Below are 13,629 nucleotides of genomic sequence, written 5' to 3' on the forward strand. Positions count from 1 at the left end.
ATCCTAGGGGGTCTCTCAGACCATCTGGAAAGACAATGGCGAGAACATGCTGTATCTGCAAATGAGCAGCCTAAAGCTGAGGACACGGCCCTGTGTTACTGTGCGAGACACAGCGAGGGGAAGTCAGTGTGAGCCCAGACACAAACCTCCCTGCGGGGACGGGAGGGCCGAGCTGCAGGGGGCGCTCAGGACACCAGGGGGCGCTCCGGACCCACGGATCCCGAGACCAGCCCCAGGAGCAGGTGCAGAGGGAGGTGGGGAAGGAAGGGGCTTCCTGTGGGAGCAGGTTTTCCACTCAAAGCTCTCAACTGCATCCCGGGGCTCTTCTTCATTCTTCTGTGTCTCTAGTTTTCCGTGTTCTCACTGCAAACAACAAACGGGGCTCTAACATTGCGTATGTGTAGATGATATGTCAGCATTTATTATAGAACTTTTCTTCACAATATTACTGTACTTCTATGCTTCTTTATCAGCAAATAAACCATTCATAGTGCTCTCAGCTTCCTTGTGATTGGAAACTCTTTCCCTCAAACAGAGAGATCACCACAGTATAGACACCTTTATGCTGAGCTCTGACTCTCTGTCTCCTCCCTGCACTCCTGTCCCTACATCAGCTAATCCTCCTGAAAGGCGCACCTGGATGACAGTGATTAGGATCCTCCTTCAGGACGTCCATCCACAGGTCTCTGCCCTCCCCACCACATGGTGTTAACCTCTTGATCCTCATTCACCTGATTGGAGGTGGAAACCCAGATCAGCACCTGGTTTTATTAATCACAATATTTTTATTGTGATTTTTATTAAGTTTCTGTTGAAAAGGGCAATTATGATAGCAGAGATGTCCTAAAAATGTAGCTAGGATAATATCACATGTCATCAACTTTAACTCAATCAACCTTAACTTTATCATGTCTCAAATTCTGTAACATAAGAGAACACACACAGCCTTCAGCAGTAAGAATTTGATATTCCTGGCCTAGGCTGATTGGCTCAGTGGTAGATTGTTGTCTCAGTGTGTGGAAGTCTTGGAATTGATTCCTGCCCAGGGCACATATGAGAAGCATCCATCTGGTATCCCTTCACTCTCTTTTTTTTTCTACCTTTCTCTTCCCTTTCCACAGCCAAGATTCCACTGGAGCAAAGTTGACCCAGGCGCTGAGGATGGCTCCATGGCCTCTGCCTCAGGCACTAGATTGGCTCTGGTTGAAAGTGAATGATGCCCCAGTTGGGCAGAGCATTGCCCCCTAGTGGGCATTCCGGGTGAATCTTGGTTGGTTGCATGCAGGATTTTGTCTCCTTACCTCCCCACTTCTGACTTCAGAAAATACAGGAGAAAAAAGAATCTAGATGTTCTAGAGGCTGTGTGTCTAGCCATCACACTGCCATTAGGTTGAGGGCCTCAACTGCACCACAAGAACCTGGAGTCAGGCTACTTTCCTGCATATTCACTGTGACAAGGGACAGCTCTTGCACCACCCACCAACTCCTGACTGCTGTGGAAATAGACAAATGTCTGAGATGCATTAGAGGATTTCTGGCCTCAGCTCCTTTGAAAATTAGATGTGATGAGGAAATGACATGGACTCACAAGACAATGGGGACAGGGAAGGGAGATTTTAACAGAGCCCACCCAGCAGAAAGACTTTCAGCAGTTATTAAGGACCACGATGAACAAAGTAGACACGGATGCTGTCAACATTACAGTCTCAATGCAGCTATCAGAGTTTGAATGCACTGATTTGAGGGAATTTCTTTTACTCAGCTTTGAAGAAATTCATATAGATTTGATGAGTGTCACAACCATACATTTGGAGAGAAGAGATCAAAGTTTACATTTTGCATATTTGACAGATGTGGAGATTCTGTAAACGATGTCATCTTCTTTTAAAATTAGCTCTTGCTGTCATATATGGAAAAACAGCAAAGTTCTTTTTTTCCAATTTTTACACAATTAATTTACAAAAATGACTTACACATTCTTATATAGTGCATATTTGTCTATTTTCTGGACAGCTCCCTCACATCACATCTCAATAGTGACAGATCTATACACTCCAATAATTCACTTTATTTCCTCACACGTCACAGTGAGCACACTGGACAGAGCAGTGCTGGTGGCCATGTTGTCTCACCCGGGCTATTTGAAGCTGCGCACATTCTCTATCACATGGGACATGTTAATGGACAGACAATGTCTAATTAATGAGCCTTTTTTGATTGATGATTATATGAATTTTCTCTGCTTTAAGCAAACTGAACTGTTCCATTTTTAAATGTAAAACTTTACGATTACTAGAATATACGGCATTCAATGGAAATGTGTTACTTATATTTACCACTGTGTTTGGTTTAACATCACTTCTTCACAACATCAGCATCTGTCTCCAACAGACACATAGATACATAATTTCCCATTCTTGTGACATATTTGTCACGATTTCAAGTCAAAATGACAAATAAAATGAGTGCTTTCAATCCTTCTATAGATTTATGCTCTGAGGGTTCAGATCAGATTATAACCCAGGATAAGACTGCTTGTTTATCATAATGATTTATTACAGCATTTTTTTAGCTTTCAGAGTATAGCCTTTAGTGTTGACATTCACTTTCACATAGTGTATGATCCATAAACAAATAATAGTAGGTCAAGGATCTCAATGGGAGTCTAATAAATTGAAAATCTGTTTGGAACTGTTCTTGATGGAGATAAAACAGTTGCGAGCCCATTCCTGTAATCCAGCCAGGACATCTGTCTGTCCGTGAGCACTGCACAGTACTTTGGAACTCACCTGGAATCTGAAACTTGGGTTAATTTTCAAGCTAGAGCTTTCTAATACAAATGACCCCAGGTACTATGTGTGGCTATCTCAGGAATAAGGAAGAAAGATTGACCTGCTTAAGCAATAAGGGAAATCACAACATAATTTGATGACAGTTGCAGATGGGTGTCACCTAAAACGAGGATCATTCACAGTCTGTGTAAATCAACTCCCATGAACATGGTTCTTTTTCCCATTTTGCATATTGATACATCCCAGTGAATCAGCTTCGAGTTCTGATGAAGACCTGTCATGTGTGGACACGATGACAGGACTCTCCAAGGTCGCATGAAGACATGAATTGGGACTGTGAGAGGGAGGGAATGGTTCTCCTGAAATTAACTTTTAATGAACTAGCAAAGCACCCACATGCCCCCCTCCTGCCCTCTCACTAGAACTATGTCCCAGGTCCACACTGACGGATCCTGATGCAAGTCTGAATCTCCAAGGCTGACCAGTTTTCTCTAAAATTTGATCCATCAGTTCCTAAATAAGAGCTTTTTGTATGATTGATTCATTCTGTGATCAATAAACAAAGAAATTATGCTCTTTATATAAATAATATTATTTATATCTTTATAACTCCTTAATAGTAATTTCTATGTTTTCCATAATCAATTTTCTATAATTTAAAAGAATTATTACAAAACGTTTTTTATTAATTTTCATGTGGTGACATTGATAATCAAGGTACATATGTTCAGAGAAAACATCTCCAGGTTATTTTGACATTTGATTATATTGCATACTCACTACGCAAAGTCAATTCTTCACCTAAACATCTTCACCTAAACATAAGTGGTAATAACTGAGTATATTCAATCTCTTCAAAATTTTTTAAATGACCTTCAACTGAGTCTAGAGAATAAAACATGAGGGCAGTGCAGCTGGAGAATGGTGTTCTTTCTCGGAGTCTCAGGAAAGCATGACCAGAGGCAGATGTGTGGGAGGTTGCACTTGGGCAGTAAGATGAATCGAGGTGAAATGGAAGGTGCCTCTGCTGTTCTCAATGTCTCATCTCGGGGCACAAGGATCTGGGATAAGACACATATTGTCCAAAAAAGATTAGGACTTGAACCCTGGGACTCCCAGAGAAGCCTCTGTCTTCTATCAGATGTGGTCAACTCTTCAGTTATGAGATAGTTTGCCTCATGAATATGCAAATGAGGTGAGGTAGAGTAGTTAAATATGGATGTGTCTGTGTCCTGAGAGCATCCCCCACAGTCACACCCTCCCCAACACAAGTCCTGACAGCTCAGCCCCTCACCATGGACTGGAGCTGGAGAGCCTTCCTCCTGGTGGCAGTGGCTGCAGGTAAGGGGCTCTGCAGTCCCTGGGTTGATGGGGGACCAAGGACTAGTCAGTGGGGAATTCCACACACTCCTGTCTCCTCTCCACAGGTGTCCACTCCGAGGTGCAGCTGGTGCAGTCTGGGGCTGAGCTGAGGAAGCCTGGGGCCTCAGTGAAGGTCTCCTGCAAGGCTTCTGGATACACCTTCACCAGCTACTATATGAGCTGGGTGCGACAGGCCCCCGGTCAAGGGCTCGAGTGGATGGGGTGGGTTTACCCTGACTATGGTAGCACATACTACGCGGAAAAGTTCAGGGGCAGGGTCACCATGACTGCAGACAAGTCCACGAGCACAGCCTTCGTGGAGCTGAGCAGCCTGAGAGTCGAGGACACGGCTGTTTATTACTGCGCGAGAGACACAGCGAGGGGAAGTCAGTGTGAGCCCAGACACAAACCTCCCTGCGGGGCCGGGAGGGCCGGGCTGCAGGGGGCGCTCAGGACACCAGGGGGCGCTCCGGACCCACGGAGCCCGAGACCAGCCCCAGGAGCAGGTGCAGAGGGAGGTGGGGAAGGAAGGGGCTTCCTGTGGGAGCAGGGTTTCCTCTCAGAGCTCTCAGCTGCATCCAGGGGCACTTCTTCCTTATTTTTGTGCACTCTTATTCTCCCTGCACACAACAAATGAGGTTGTAACGTTGCCTGTTTGCAGATGACATGTCAGCAGTTAGTACAAACCTCTCCTGCACTACAACCCTGTACTTTTGGTTTCTTTCTTTACAAATAAATTCCCCAGAGTGCTCACATCATCCTTTTGGTTGCAAAACATTTTCATCAAACGATGACACCAGCAAAGGACAGACACCTGCGAATGGAGCTCAGGCTCTCTGTCTCTTCGTGTCCAACTGTGCCCTCATAAACCCTGCCTTCTGACAGGCGTTCCAGGTCGGGTCCCACAGTGATTAGGGTCCTCTCCCTGGACCTCTACTCACAGGTCTCTATTCCTCTGAGAATCTATATAGGCTGACTTCTTGATTTTCATTCACTTGGGGAGAGGTGAAACCTCACACCTACATCATATTTCAATGGTCACAATATTTTCAGCTTGACTCTTCTTAACTTTCCTTTGAAAAGTACATTTGTCATAAACATGATTACCTAATAATACAATTCAAAATAAATTCCCATGTCAACACCGTTAACCATCTTAACTTAATCATGTCTGCACATCAAGTCCTATTAGAGAACACACTCAGGTACCAGCACTAAGAATCTAGATATTTCTGAGAGTTTATGTCCTCAGGGATTATGACACCAACTGTTCTTCAGTATCTCAGGGGAGCTGAAGTTCCTGCACACTGGGAGCTGTGTGTGTGAGAGTTGGGGGGTTTTCACCTGTGGGAAGAGACATAGGTGGTACAGACACCAGGGTCCCTGTGCTGAGTCATTCTCCAGCACCATAGTCACCAGCATTCTTTTGGGGAGCATGGCCCTTGGTGTGGCATCAGGTCTTGGAGGACAAGTGCCTAAACTCTGCACTTCCTCTCACCCCACCCCGCAGAGATTAGCTGCTGCTGAAGTGTCAGTGGCCTTGTCCTGGGAGTAGAGGTCTGGATGAACTCAGGGGGTGACAGTGACTCAGTTATCTGAACTTAATGTCAGAGCATCTGGCAACTACAGAAAGGGGCCACCTCACTGACCATAGGGATTTTGAGTTGCATTTATTTTGCTAACTGCTCTATCATATTAAATGATTAAGGTTTCTTATTACTTTCTACACAGAGAAATCCTCTGTAAATGGCCCTTCTTGTTATTGGAAATGCAAAGCCACTCCATCGCTGCCTGAATCTCTAACTTCTCAGAATCTCTGATTCCACTGATCAAAAGCATCTTCACAACACTCAGACTTCTTTGTCTATTTAAAGTTCAGGAAGCCAGACATATTCAGCATCAAAGATGTTAACATTGCCATATACACATGGGACACCCTGACAAGACTTGCAGCCTCTAGTCTCTTCCCAGGTGTGTAACTGATGCAGCCCTGAAGGGCAGGTAACACTACAATGCAGTGCTCTCATAATCTCATGCTGCAGGAACCAATATGCCCTGCAGTGGCTTCAGAAAACCTGTCGGAAACAGTGAGGAGAACAACATGGCCAGATGCTGGACTCAATGTGTCCAGATGTGGATACATGAATGTGACCCCATTGACTCTATATATAATTATTTATATGCTCTCCTGGCCACCAAATAGCCCCAAGACTCCAACACCTGCACTGAGGCACTACCCTCTCTGTAAGTGCCACTCCAGAGCTCCATATATAGAAGGAGGACATGCAAATAGGGCCCCTCTGCTCATGAAAACCAGCCCAGCCCTTACCTTGCAGCTCTGGGACAGGAACCCAGCCTGGGACTCTCTGACATACTCGTTCCCTGGACAAGAGAGTACAGACACCACTCACCATGGAGTTTAGGGTCTTCTGGACTTTTCTTGTTGCTATATTAGAAGGTAATTTATGGAGAACAAGATGCTGATATCCTTTGATCAAGCCAGGAAGGGAGACTGGCTCAGGACTTCTGTTCTGTCCAGGTCGTGGTGGAGGGAGGGAGGAATTCTGTGTACAGGGGCTTGTGTGGGTTCAGTCTCCCAGTTACATCTGAAGGGGAGACCACGTCCTTACCAGAGAAGATCAGAATGATAGAGAAGAGGCAAAAATGAGCCATCAGTTGTCAGCAGTCACCTATCCTACAGAAAATTAGAAGAGGAATGATTATAAGTAATCGAATGATGACAATGCTGATGATAAGGACTGAGTCAGGGTTGCTCCAATGAACTTACAGCCCCATCACCATGGCTCCTCCAGATAGGGGTGTCCCCTCCCCCCTGTAAGCCAAGAGATCTCAAAGACAGAGTTACAAATATTATGTAGCTATGCTGATTCATAATGTGACCAGATCAAAAATGACCCCAAAACTGTCCAAGCACTAATCCCCTGGGCCTGTGAGGTTGTGACCTTATAAACCAGAGACACTGTACACTGTGCATGTGGGACACAGGAGTCCCCTTCCCACCAGTTTGCAATGACATGTCTCTTATTTCTCCTGATCTTCTCCTGCAGAAGCTTTAACATTTCTATTTCTGACAAATTTCATTTTATGATTATTTAGGTATTTTATAAGATAACAGGAGTTATCTCTCTAATGTCTTGTCCTTTCTTCTGGGCATTTGTAAGAAGAGTCTATTTCTTTAAGTGAGAGGACAGCAATAGAGAGGCAGACTCCTCCATGTGACCTGAATGGGATTCACCCATCTGGAGACAATGATGGACCAACCAAGCCATCCAGAACCCCTGGGGCTAACGCTTGAACCGACTGAGCCCCTGACTGTGAGAGGGGAAGAGAGAGAGAAGAGAGAGAGGGAGGGAAAGAAGAGCAGATGGTTGTCTGTCATGTGTGCCCTGACCAGGGACCAAACTTGAACGTCTGCACACTGGTCTCATGCTCTATCCACTGAGCTAACCAGACAGGGATTCAAGCAGAGTCTTTAAATATGTATTTCTAGTAAAACTCTGTTTGTTAGAATCAGACATATTTCTTTCACGTGCCTCAAAATAAATACAACATCCCCTCCTCACCACGCTCCAAAGTCACTTCCAGATTATGGGTGATTTTTACAGCAGATTCTATTCCTGGTACCGAACCTGTTCCAGCCCCCGTGGCTGCTGCTACTCGTCATCATGGATGATGGAGGCTCAGTACTATTTAGGTGCTTCCTGTAAAATCTCCAAAAACAGTATCTATGAAGTGAAATAGCGATGAACTAAATTAAAATTTAAAACTTTTATCTCATCAAACCACCAAAAATTCCGGTAAAGAGATCCTGTCCTGTGAGCAAACCTGTGCTAGGCAGCATCTTCACTCATTTCCCTCTAAACACCATCATCACTGTCTCTTATTCCCCGTCCATGAACATTTCAGCTTAGAAAGGTCCTCAGTTATACACATGCATAATTACTAATTTTTGAATATTTTACTCCTGTAGAAACATGACTATTTCTGATGTGATTAGTTTCAAGTCTTTGCAACATGCCATGACTTGCATTAGGAAAGAGTTTGATCAGAGATCTCTAGACCTAATCACAAACTTCCCAACATCAGAAAGAAGATGTGGTACATACATGCAATACAATGCTTCTCGGACATAAGAAATGATGTTATGTAGCCATTTACACCAACATGGATGGACATTGACAGCATTATGTTAAGAGAATAAGTATATCAGAAAAGGTAAGAGCTACATGATTTCACATATATGTGAGATAAAAACTGAAACTCATAGACACACGTGGTTACCAGAGGGAGGGAGGGGGAAAGGAGGAAATAGGGACAAATACATGGTAACAGAAAATGATTGACTTTGGGTGATGGGCACACAACACAATCAACAGTTCAAATGCTATCGAGATGTTCACCTGAAAGCTCTGTGTACTATGGACCCATGTCACACCACTAAATTTAATTTGAAATAAATTTTTTAAAAGAATCATGTGTCCCTTTTTAACACTATAAAGTCCCATTTAATGCATCAGTTTTCCATGTAAGACCACAGCCCCAAGTAAAGGAGACTCTGCTGCTGGGTGAGAGGTCAGGGGGTCAGAATTCCGTGATCTGAAGTTGTCCATCCAACACTGGTCCAGTGTCATCCAGATTTACTGGAAGCACACAGGCTAGTCGAGCAGTGGAACCCCTGGAGATGGACCTGCACATGTGAGGACCAGATGTTTCACAGTATTACCTTCCGGAAGACACCACGAGTCCTAACATAAGTCCATGGTTTAGACACCCTGTCCTCCAGGACACTCTCCAAGTCCCTAACACAGTGCTCCTCACAGTGATGACTTTCTACAGGGTAGACTTTCTGTGCAGATCGTGATATTAGTCTGCTGTTTCCATTGGAATTCAAGGTTGCAGTTCCTACAGGGACATAGGGGTCAATCTAGCATGAGAACAGACTATTCCTTTGTCATATCTCATTCAATATGAGAAAGATTGCTGATGATAGCAAGGAGATCAGGGGTCATGGTGCCTCTGTGGTCACTGTCTGGGACTTCCCAATGAACAAGCCACACAAGCAACCCTGTCCCCTTAGTGTAACAAAGTGTTAGAGGACTCAGAGTGTGCATGGATGGGACAATGACAGATGCATGTTGGACCACAGGGTCAGCTACATCAGTACAGTTAAACCTGACCTACTCACTCTCACACTGTGATGTCCATCCACATTAGGGTTGTATATTGCCTCAGGGATCTGATAACAGGGTGGACAGAACAGGGTCTGTGTGGAGCCACAATAGTGGTCTTGGGCTCAACGCAGAGATTAGCAGCAGATGTACGTGGCAGACTTGGGTGGCCCCGACTCAGTTTTGTGAATCAACGTCCACATCCCAGGGGATGCACAACCTTCTCCATTGTAGTGAGGACTCTGAGTTCACTGAGGATACATCCCTGAAGTATAAGAATAGAAAACAGACATTCATTCATGCTCTAACAACATTAAAAGCTTTCTGAGTCCTCACTGGGCTTGTTCCACTCTGCCTGGAAGTTTGGTTCAGGAGAGCACTGAGGACTACGGGGAGGAGCACTGGCCTAGATAGTGAGCTCACTGTTATGATATGAGGACACATGGACAGTCCCAAACCTACATACAATTCTGTATTTAGTTATTTAAATACATTGACAGACATTCACCAGCACTGAGTAATTGCGCTCTGTAGGTTTCCAACCCAGAGCTTTATATATAGTAGGAGTACATACAAGTAGGGTCCCCTAAGCTCATGAAAACCAGTCCAGCCCTGACCCTGCAGCTCTGGGACAGGAGCTCAACAAGGGGTTCCCAGGTGAGCACATTCCCTGGTCAGGACTGAACACAGACCACTCACCATGGAGTTTGGATTCACCTGGGTTTTCTTTCTTGCTATGTTTATAGGTTATGTATGCAGAAAAATACACTGAGTATGTGAATCAATATTACTGAGAGAATCAGTGGAAATTTCACAGTTTCCTGACCATTATGTTCTTGTGTTTGCAAATGTCCGGTGTGAGGTGCAGCTGGTGGAGTCTGAGGGAGGCTTGATGCAGCCTGGGGGGGTCTCTGAGACTCTCCTGTGGAGCCTCTGGATTCACCTTCAGTGACTACGACTTGCACTGGGTCCACCAGGGTCCGGGGAAGGGACTGGAGCGGTTCTCATACATTAGTTATGATGGTGATAGTACAACCTACGCAGACTCCATGAAAGGCCGATTCACCATCTCCAGAGACAACGCAAAGAACACGCTGTATCTGCAAATGAGCAACCTGAGAGCCGAGGACACGGCCGTTTATTACTGTGTGAAAGACACAGCGAGGGGAAGTCAGTGTGAGCCCAGACACAAACCTTCCTGCGGGGACGGGAGGGCCGGGCTGCAGGGGGCGCTCAGGACACCAGGGGGCGCTCCGGACCTTCAATCATGTGCCCAGCTCAGAAGGAGAAGCCTAAGCTTGTGCAGGAGGAGCTTCCTGTGGACATCAGACATTCAGTCCCCTGGGGGCTCCACCTTCCTTTTTTGTGACTCTAATTTCTGTCATTTTCTGTAGGCAAGAAAGTAGGAAGTCACTGTGTTTGCAAATATGGTCGCTTCTCCTATGTGTCCTTGTTGTCACCATGTCCCTGTATGTCCTTTCTTTCCTGGATGACACACAGGACATGTCAGGGATTCTAATTCTGCTGCACTGAGCGCGGTGCCCCCACTGCAGCTCAGACGGAGCCGCAAGCTCGGATCCTGTGCTGAGTTCATAGTGTCCTCTTCCCACAGGGTCAGGCTGTCCCCTCTGTGGACGCTCAGCCCCATGTTCTCCACTCCGTGAGGATCCCTGGACATCAAATGATGATAGCACTGAGCAGACACACCTAAGTCACTTCCTCTGTCTAACATGCTAACCATTTAGAGGAACACAAAGAGCTGACCCATCACAACTGCAAATATAAAACCAACCCAGAACATTTCCCTTTTGTAATTAATAAGAAAAGAAATGTTACAAGACACACCCACCTGTGCCCTCATGCTTCTCTCCTCACAACTTAGCACTGAGGAAGGACTGGCAGGTGGGGCAGCAGCAGGGCACTTGCTCCAGGTTTGAGGTGAGAGGGGAACCATGGAACTCTGACCCAGGGGGAGTGCTGAGCACCTCACTTTGAGGACGTGTGTTGTGAGCTCACTGGAGATCCTCTAGCTAGATGGATTGTGATTGTGAGTCACATCCTAGAAGCTGCAGAGGGGATGAGTGTGTAGGGGTTGGTGCAGGACCCTGTCTCACTACTGGACACTCACACTTGGCTGCATGTGATGCAAACCCCAGCAGGTTGCTCAGGGTGGGAGAGCTGTCCTTGTGTAATAGATTTAAGCTTGTACAGTTTGTTCACCCTGATCAGTGGAACAGTCTTTCCCTTTCCTAAACGCTGAGTGGAGCTTGAAGGAAGAGCAGTGTACTTGCTGTGTGAGCCCTCCGGGGGCTATATGGCAACAAGACTGGCCATCACCCCATATGCCCCTTACCCAGCACATTGTATGCACTGTGACCAGGGACACTTCTACACACCGGGGTGCCCAGTACTGTGAAAACAGGGACATGTCTGAAATGCCTTAGGGGATTTTTAACGTTAGCTCCTTTGAGAAATAGAAGTGATGAGAAAATGACAGGGACTCACAAGAGAATGGGGACAGGAAGGGGAGATTTTAACAGAGCTCACCAGGTGAAAGTCTAAACAGTTATTAAAGACCATGATGAACAGTAGACATGGGTGGTATCGACATTACAGTCTCAGAGTAGCTATCAGGGTTTGAATGCACTGATAGGAGGTAGTTCATTTTCCTCAACTTTCAATAAATTCATGAAAATTTAATGAATGCACCAACCATATATGAAAAATGACTATGACCTTTTTTTGCAATTTTCACCCAAATAGTTTACCAAAATCTCTTACTGATTTTTATATAGTGCACATTTGTCTGTGTTCTGGAGAGCACAACCATGTCAGACCTTCACAGTGACAGGACTGTGCACTCGACAGTTCTTCTCAGTTCCTTGCTCGTCCCCGTGAGCATGCTGGATTGAGTTGTGCTGGCGTCATGCGGCCTCACTCTGTCTCTGTGGAGCCACACGCATTCAGGAGACGTTGATTGACAGACAGTCTCTAATTAATGAGCCCTCCTTTTGTTTGATGATTAAAATAATTTCCTCTGCTTCAGTCAAACAGGATTGATGAATTTTAAAATGGATCACTTTACCTTGACTTGAATATACAGCATTCAATGTTAGTGTGTTACTTTTTACTTACAGTTGCATTTGGTTTAACAACCCTTCTTTACAACGTCATGTCTGTCTCCATAGGACACATAAATCAATAATTTCCCATTCTTGTGACATATTGGACAGTGCCGGGAGTCAAAGTGATGTTGTATACAAGAATGATCTATTCAGAAACCATCTGAACACATGTTAATCCTTTTTAAACTTATTTGGAAAATGTTTGACAAACTTAAAATGTAACCTATTCTATTAGTTCACTATTTCTTCTTTGTTCAAGAAGATGAGAATATCTTCTGATCTAATTGCAATGTGATTTATAAATCAGGTGATCGGCTGCCCCTGATGTACATGGAGAATGAGTTCAAGGAAAGAGAAGGTGCCAAAAGGACCCCAGAATGACAAGGGGAACAGACCTCAGTCACTCCTTGCTTATAAGAAAAAAAAAAGAGCCACATGAAAATTTCTCCTCAAGCTGCAAGGTACATCCTCTCTGGGCTGTGGGGCTCACAGCTCTCTCCTCACACAGGGCTGAGGTCTCCGGGGAAGCAGAGCTGTGGTCTAGAAGAAGATGAGACTGCTGGGTCTTCTCCTGTGCCTGGTGACAGCCCCCCAGGGTGAGTGTCTCAGATGTCAGACACGGGTCTATGGGATAGTGTGACTACATGTGACTGACAAGATCTGATGCTCCTTGTCCCCAGGTGTCCTGTCCCAGGTGCAGCTGCAAGAGTCAGGCCCAGGACTGGTGATGCCCTCGCAAACCCTGTCCCTCACCTGCACTGTGTCTGGATCATCTATAACGAGCAATGACCCGCCAGGCTCCAGGAAAGGGGCTGCAGTGGGTCGGTGGTATATGGGGTGATGGAAGCACATACTATAACCCAACACTAAAATCCCCACTCAGCATCACCAGAGACACCGCCAAGAGTGAAGTTTATCTCTCACTGAGCAGCCTGAGAGACGAGGACACGGCCGTGTATTTCTGTGAGGGAGACACGGCGAGGGGAAGTCAGTGTGAGCCCAGACACAAACCTCCCTGTGGAAACAGAGGGCACTCGGGACACCAGGGGCACTCAGGACCCCCGGAGTCTGAGACCAGCCCCAGGAGCAGGTGCAGAGGGAGGTGGGGAAGGAAGGGGCTTCCTGTGGGAGCAGGGTTTCCTCTCAAAGCTCTCAGCTGCA

General features: G+C 45.7%; 2 gene segments (V, D, J or C); both read left to right on the forward strand.

Annotated features, from left to right (window-relative positions):
- LOC136407738 (immunoglobulin heavy constant mu-like) overlaps nt 1-13,629 on the forward strand; it is a 318,310-nt gene that overhangs the window by 77,581 nt on the left and 227,100 nt on the right.
- On the forward strand, nt 4,051-12,849 carry LOC136375793 (Ig heavy chain V region 93G7-like). The segment is given in 5 exon segments: nt 4,051-4,133; nt 4,220-4,546; nt 8,801-8,870; nt 10,293-10,519; nt 12,776-12,849. Coding segments are annotated over 5 exon segments (744 nt in total).

Source organism: Saccopteryx leptura, chromosome 6, assembly GCF_036850995.1.
Source record: "Saccopteryx leptura isolate mSacLep1 chromosome 6, mSacLep1_pri_phased_curated, whole genome shotgun sequence".
NCBI lineage: Eukaryota > Metazoa > Chordata > Mammalia > Chiroptera > Emballonuridae > Saccopteryx > Saccopteryx leptura.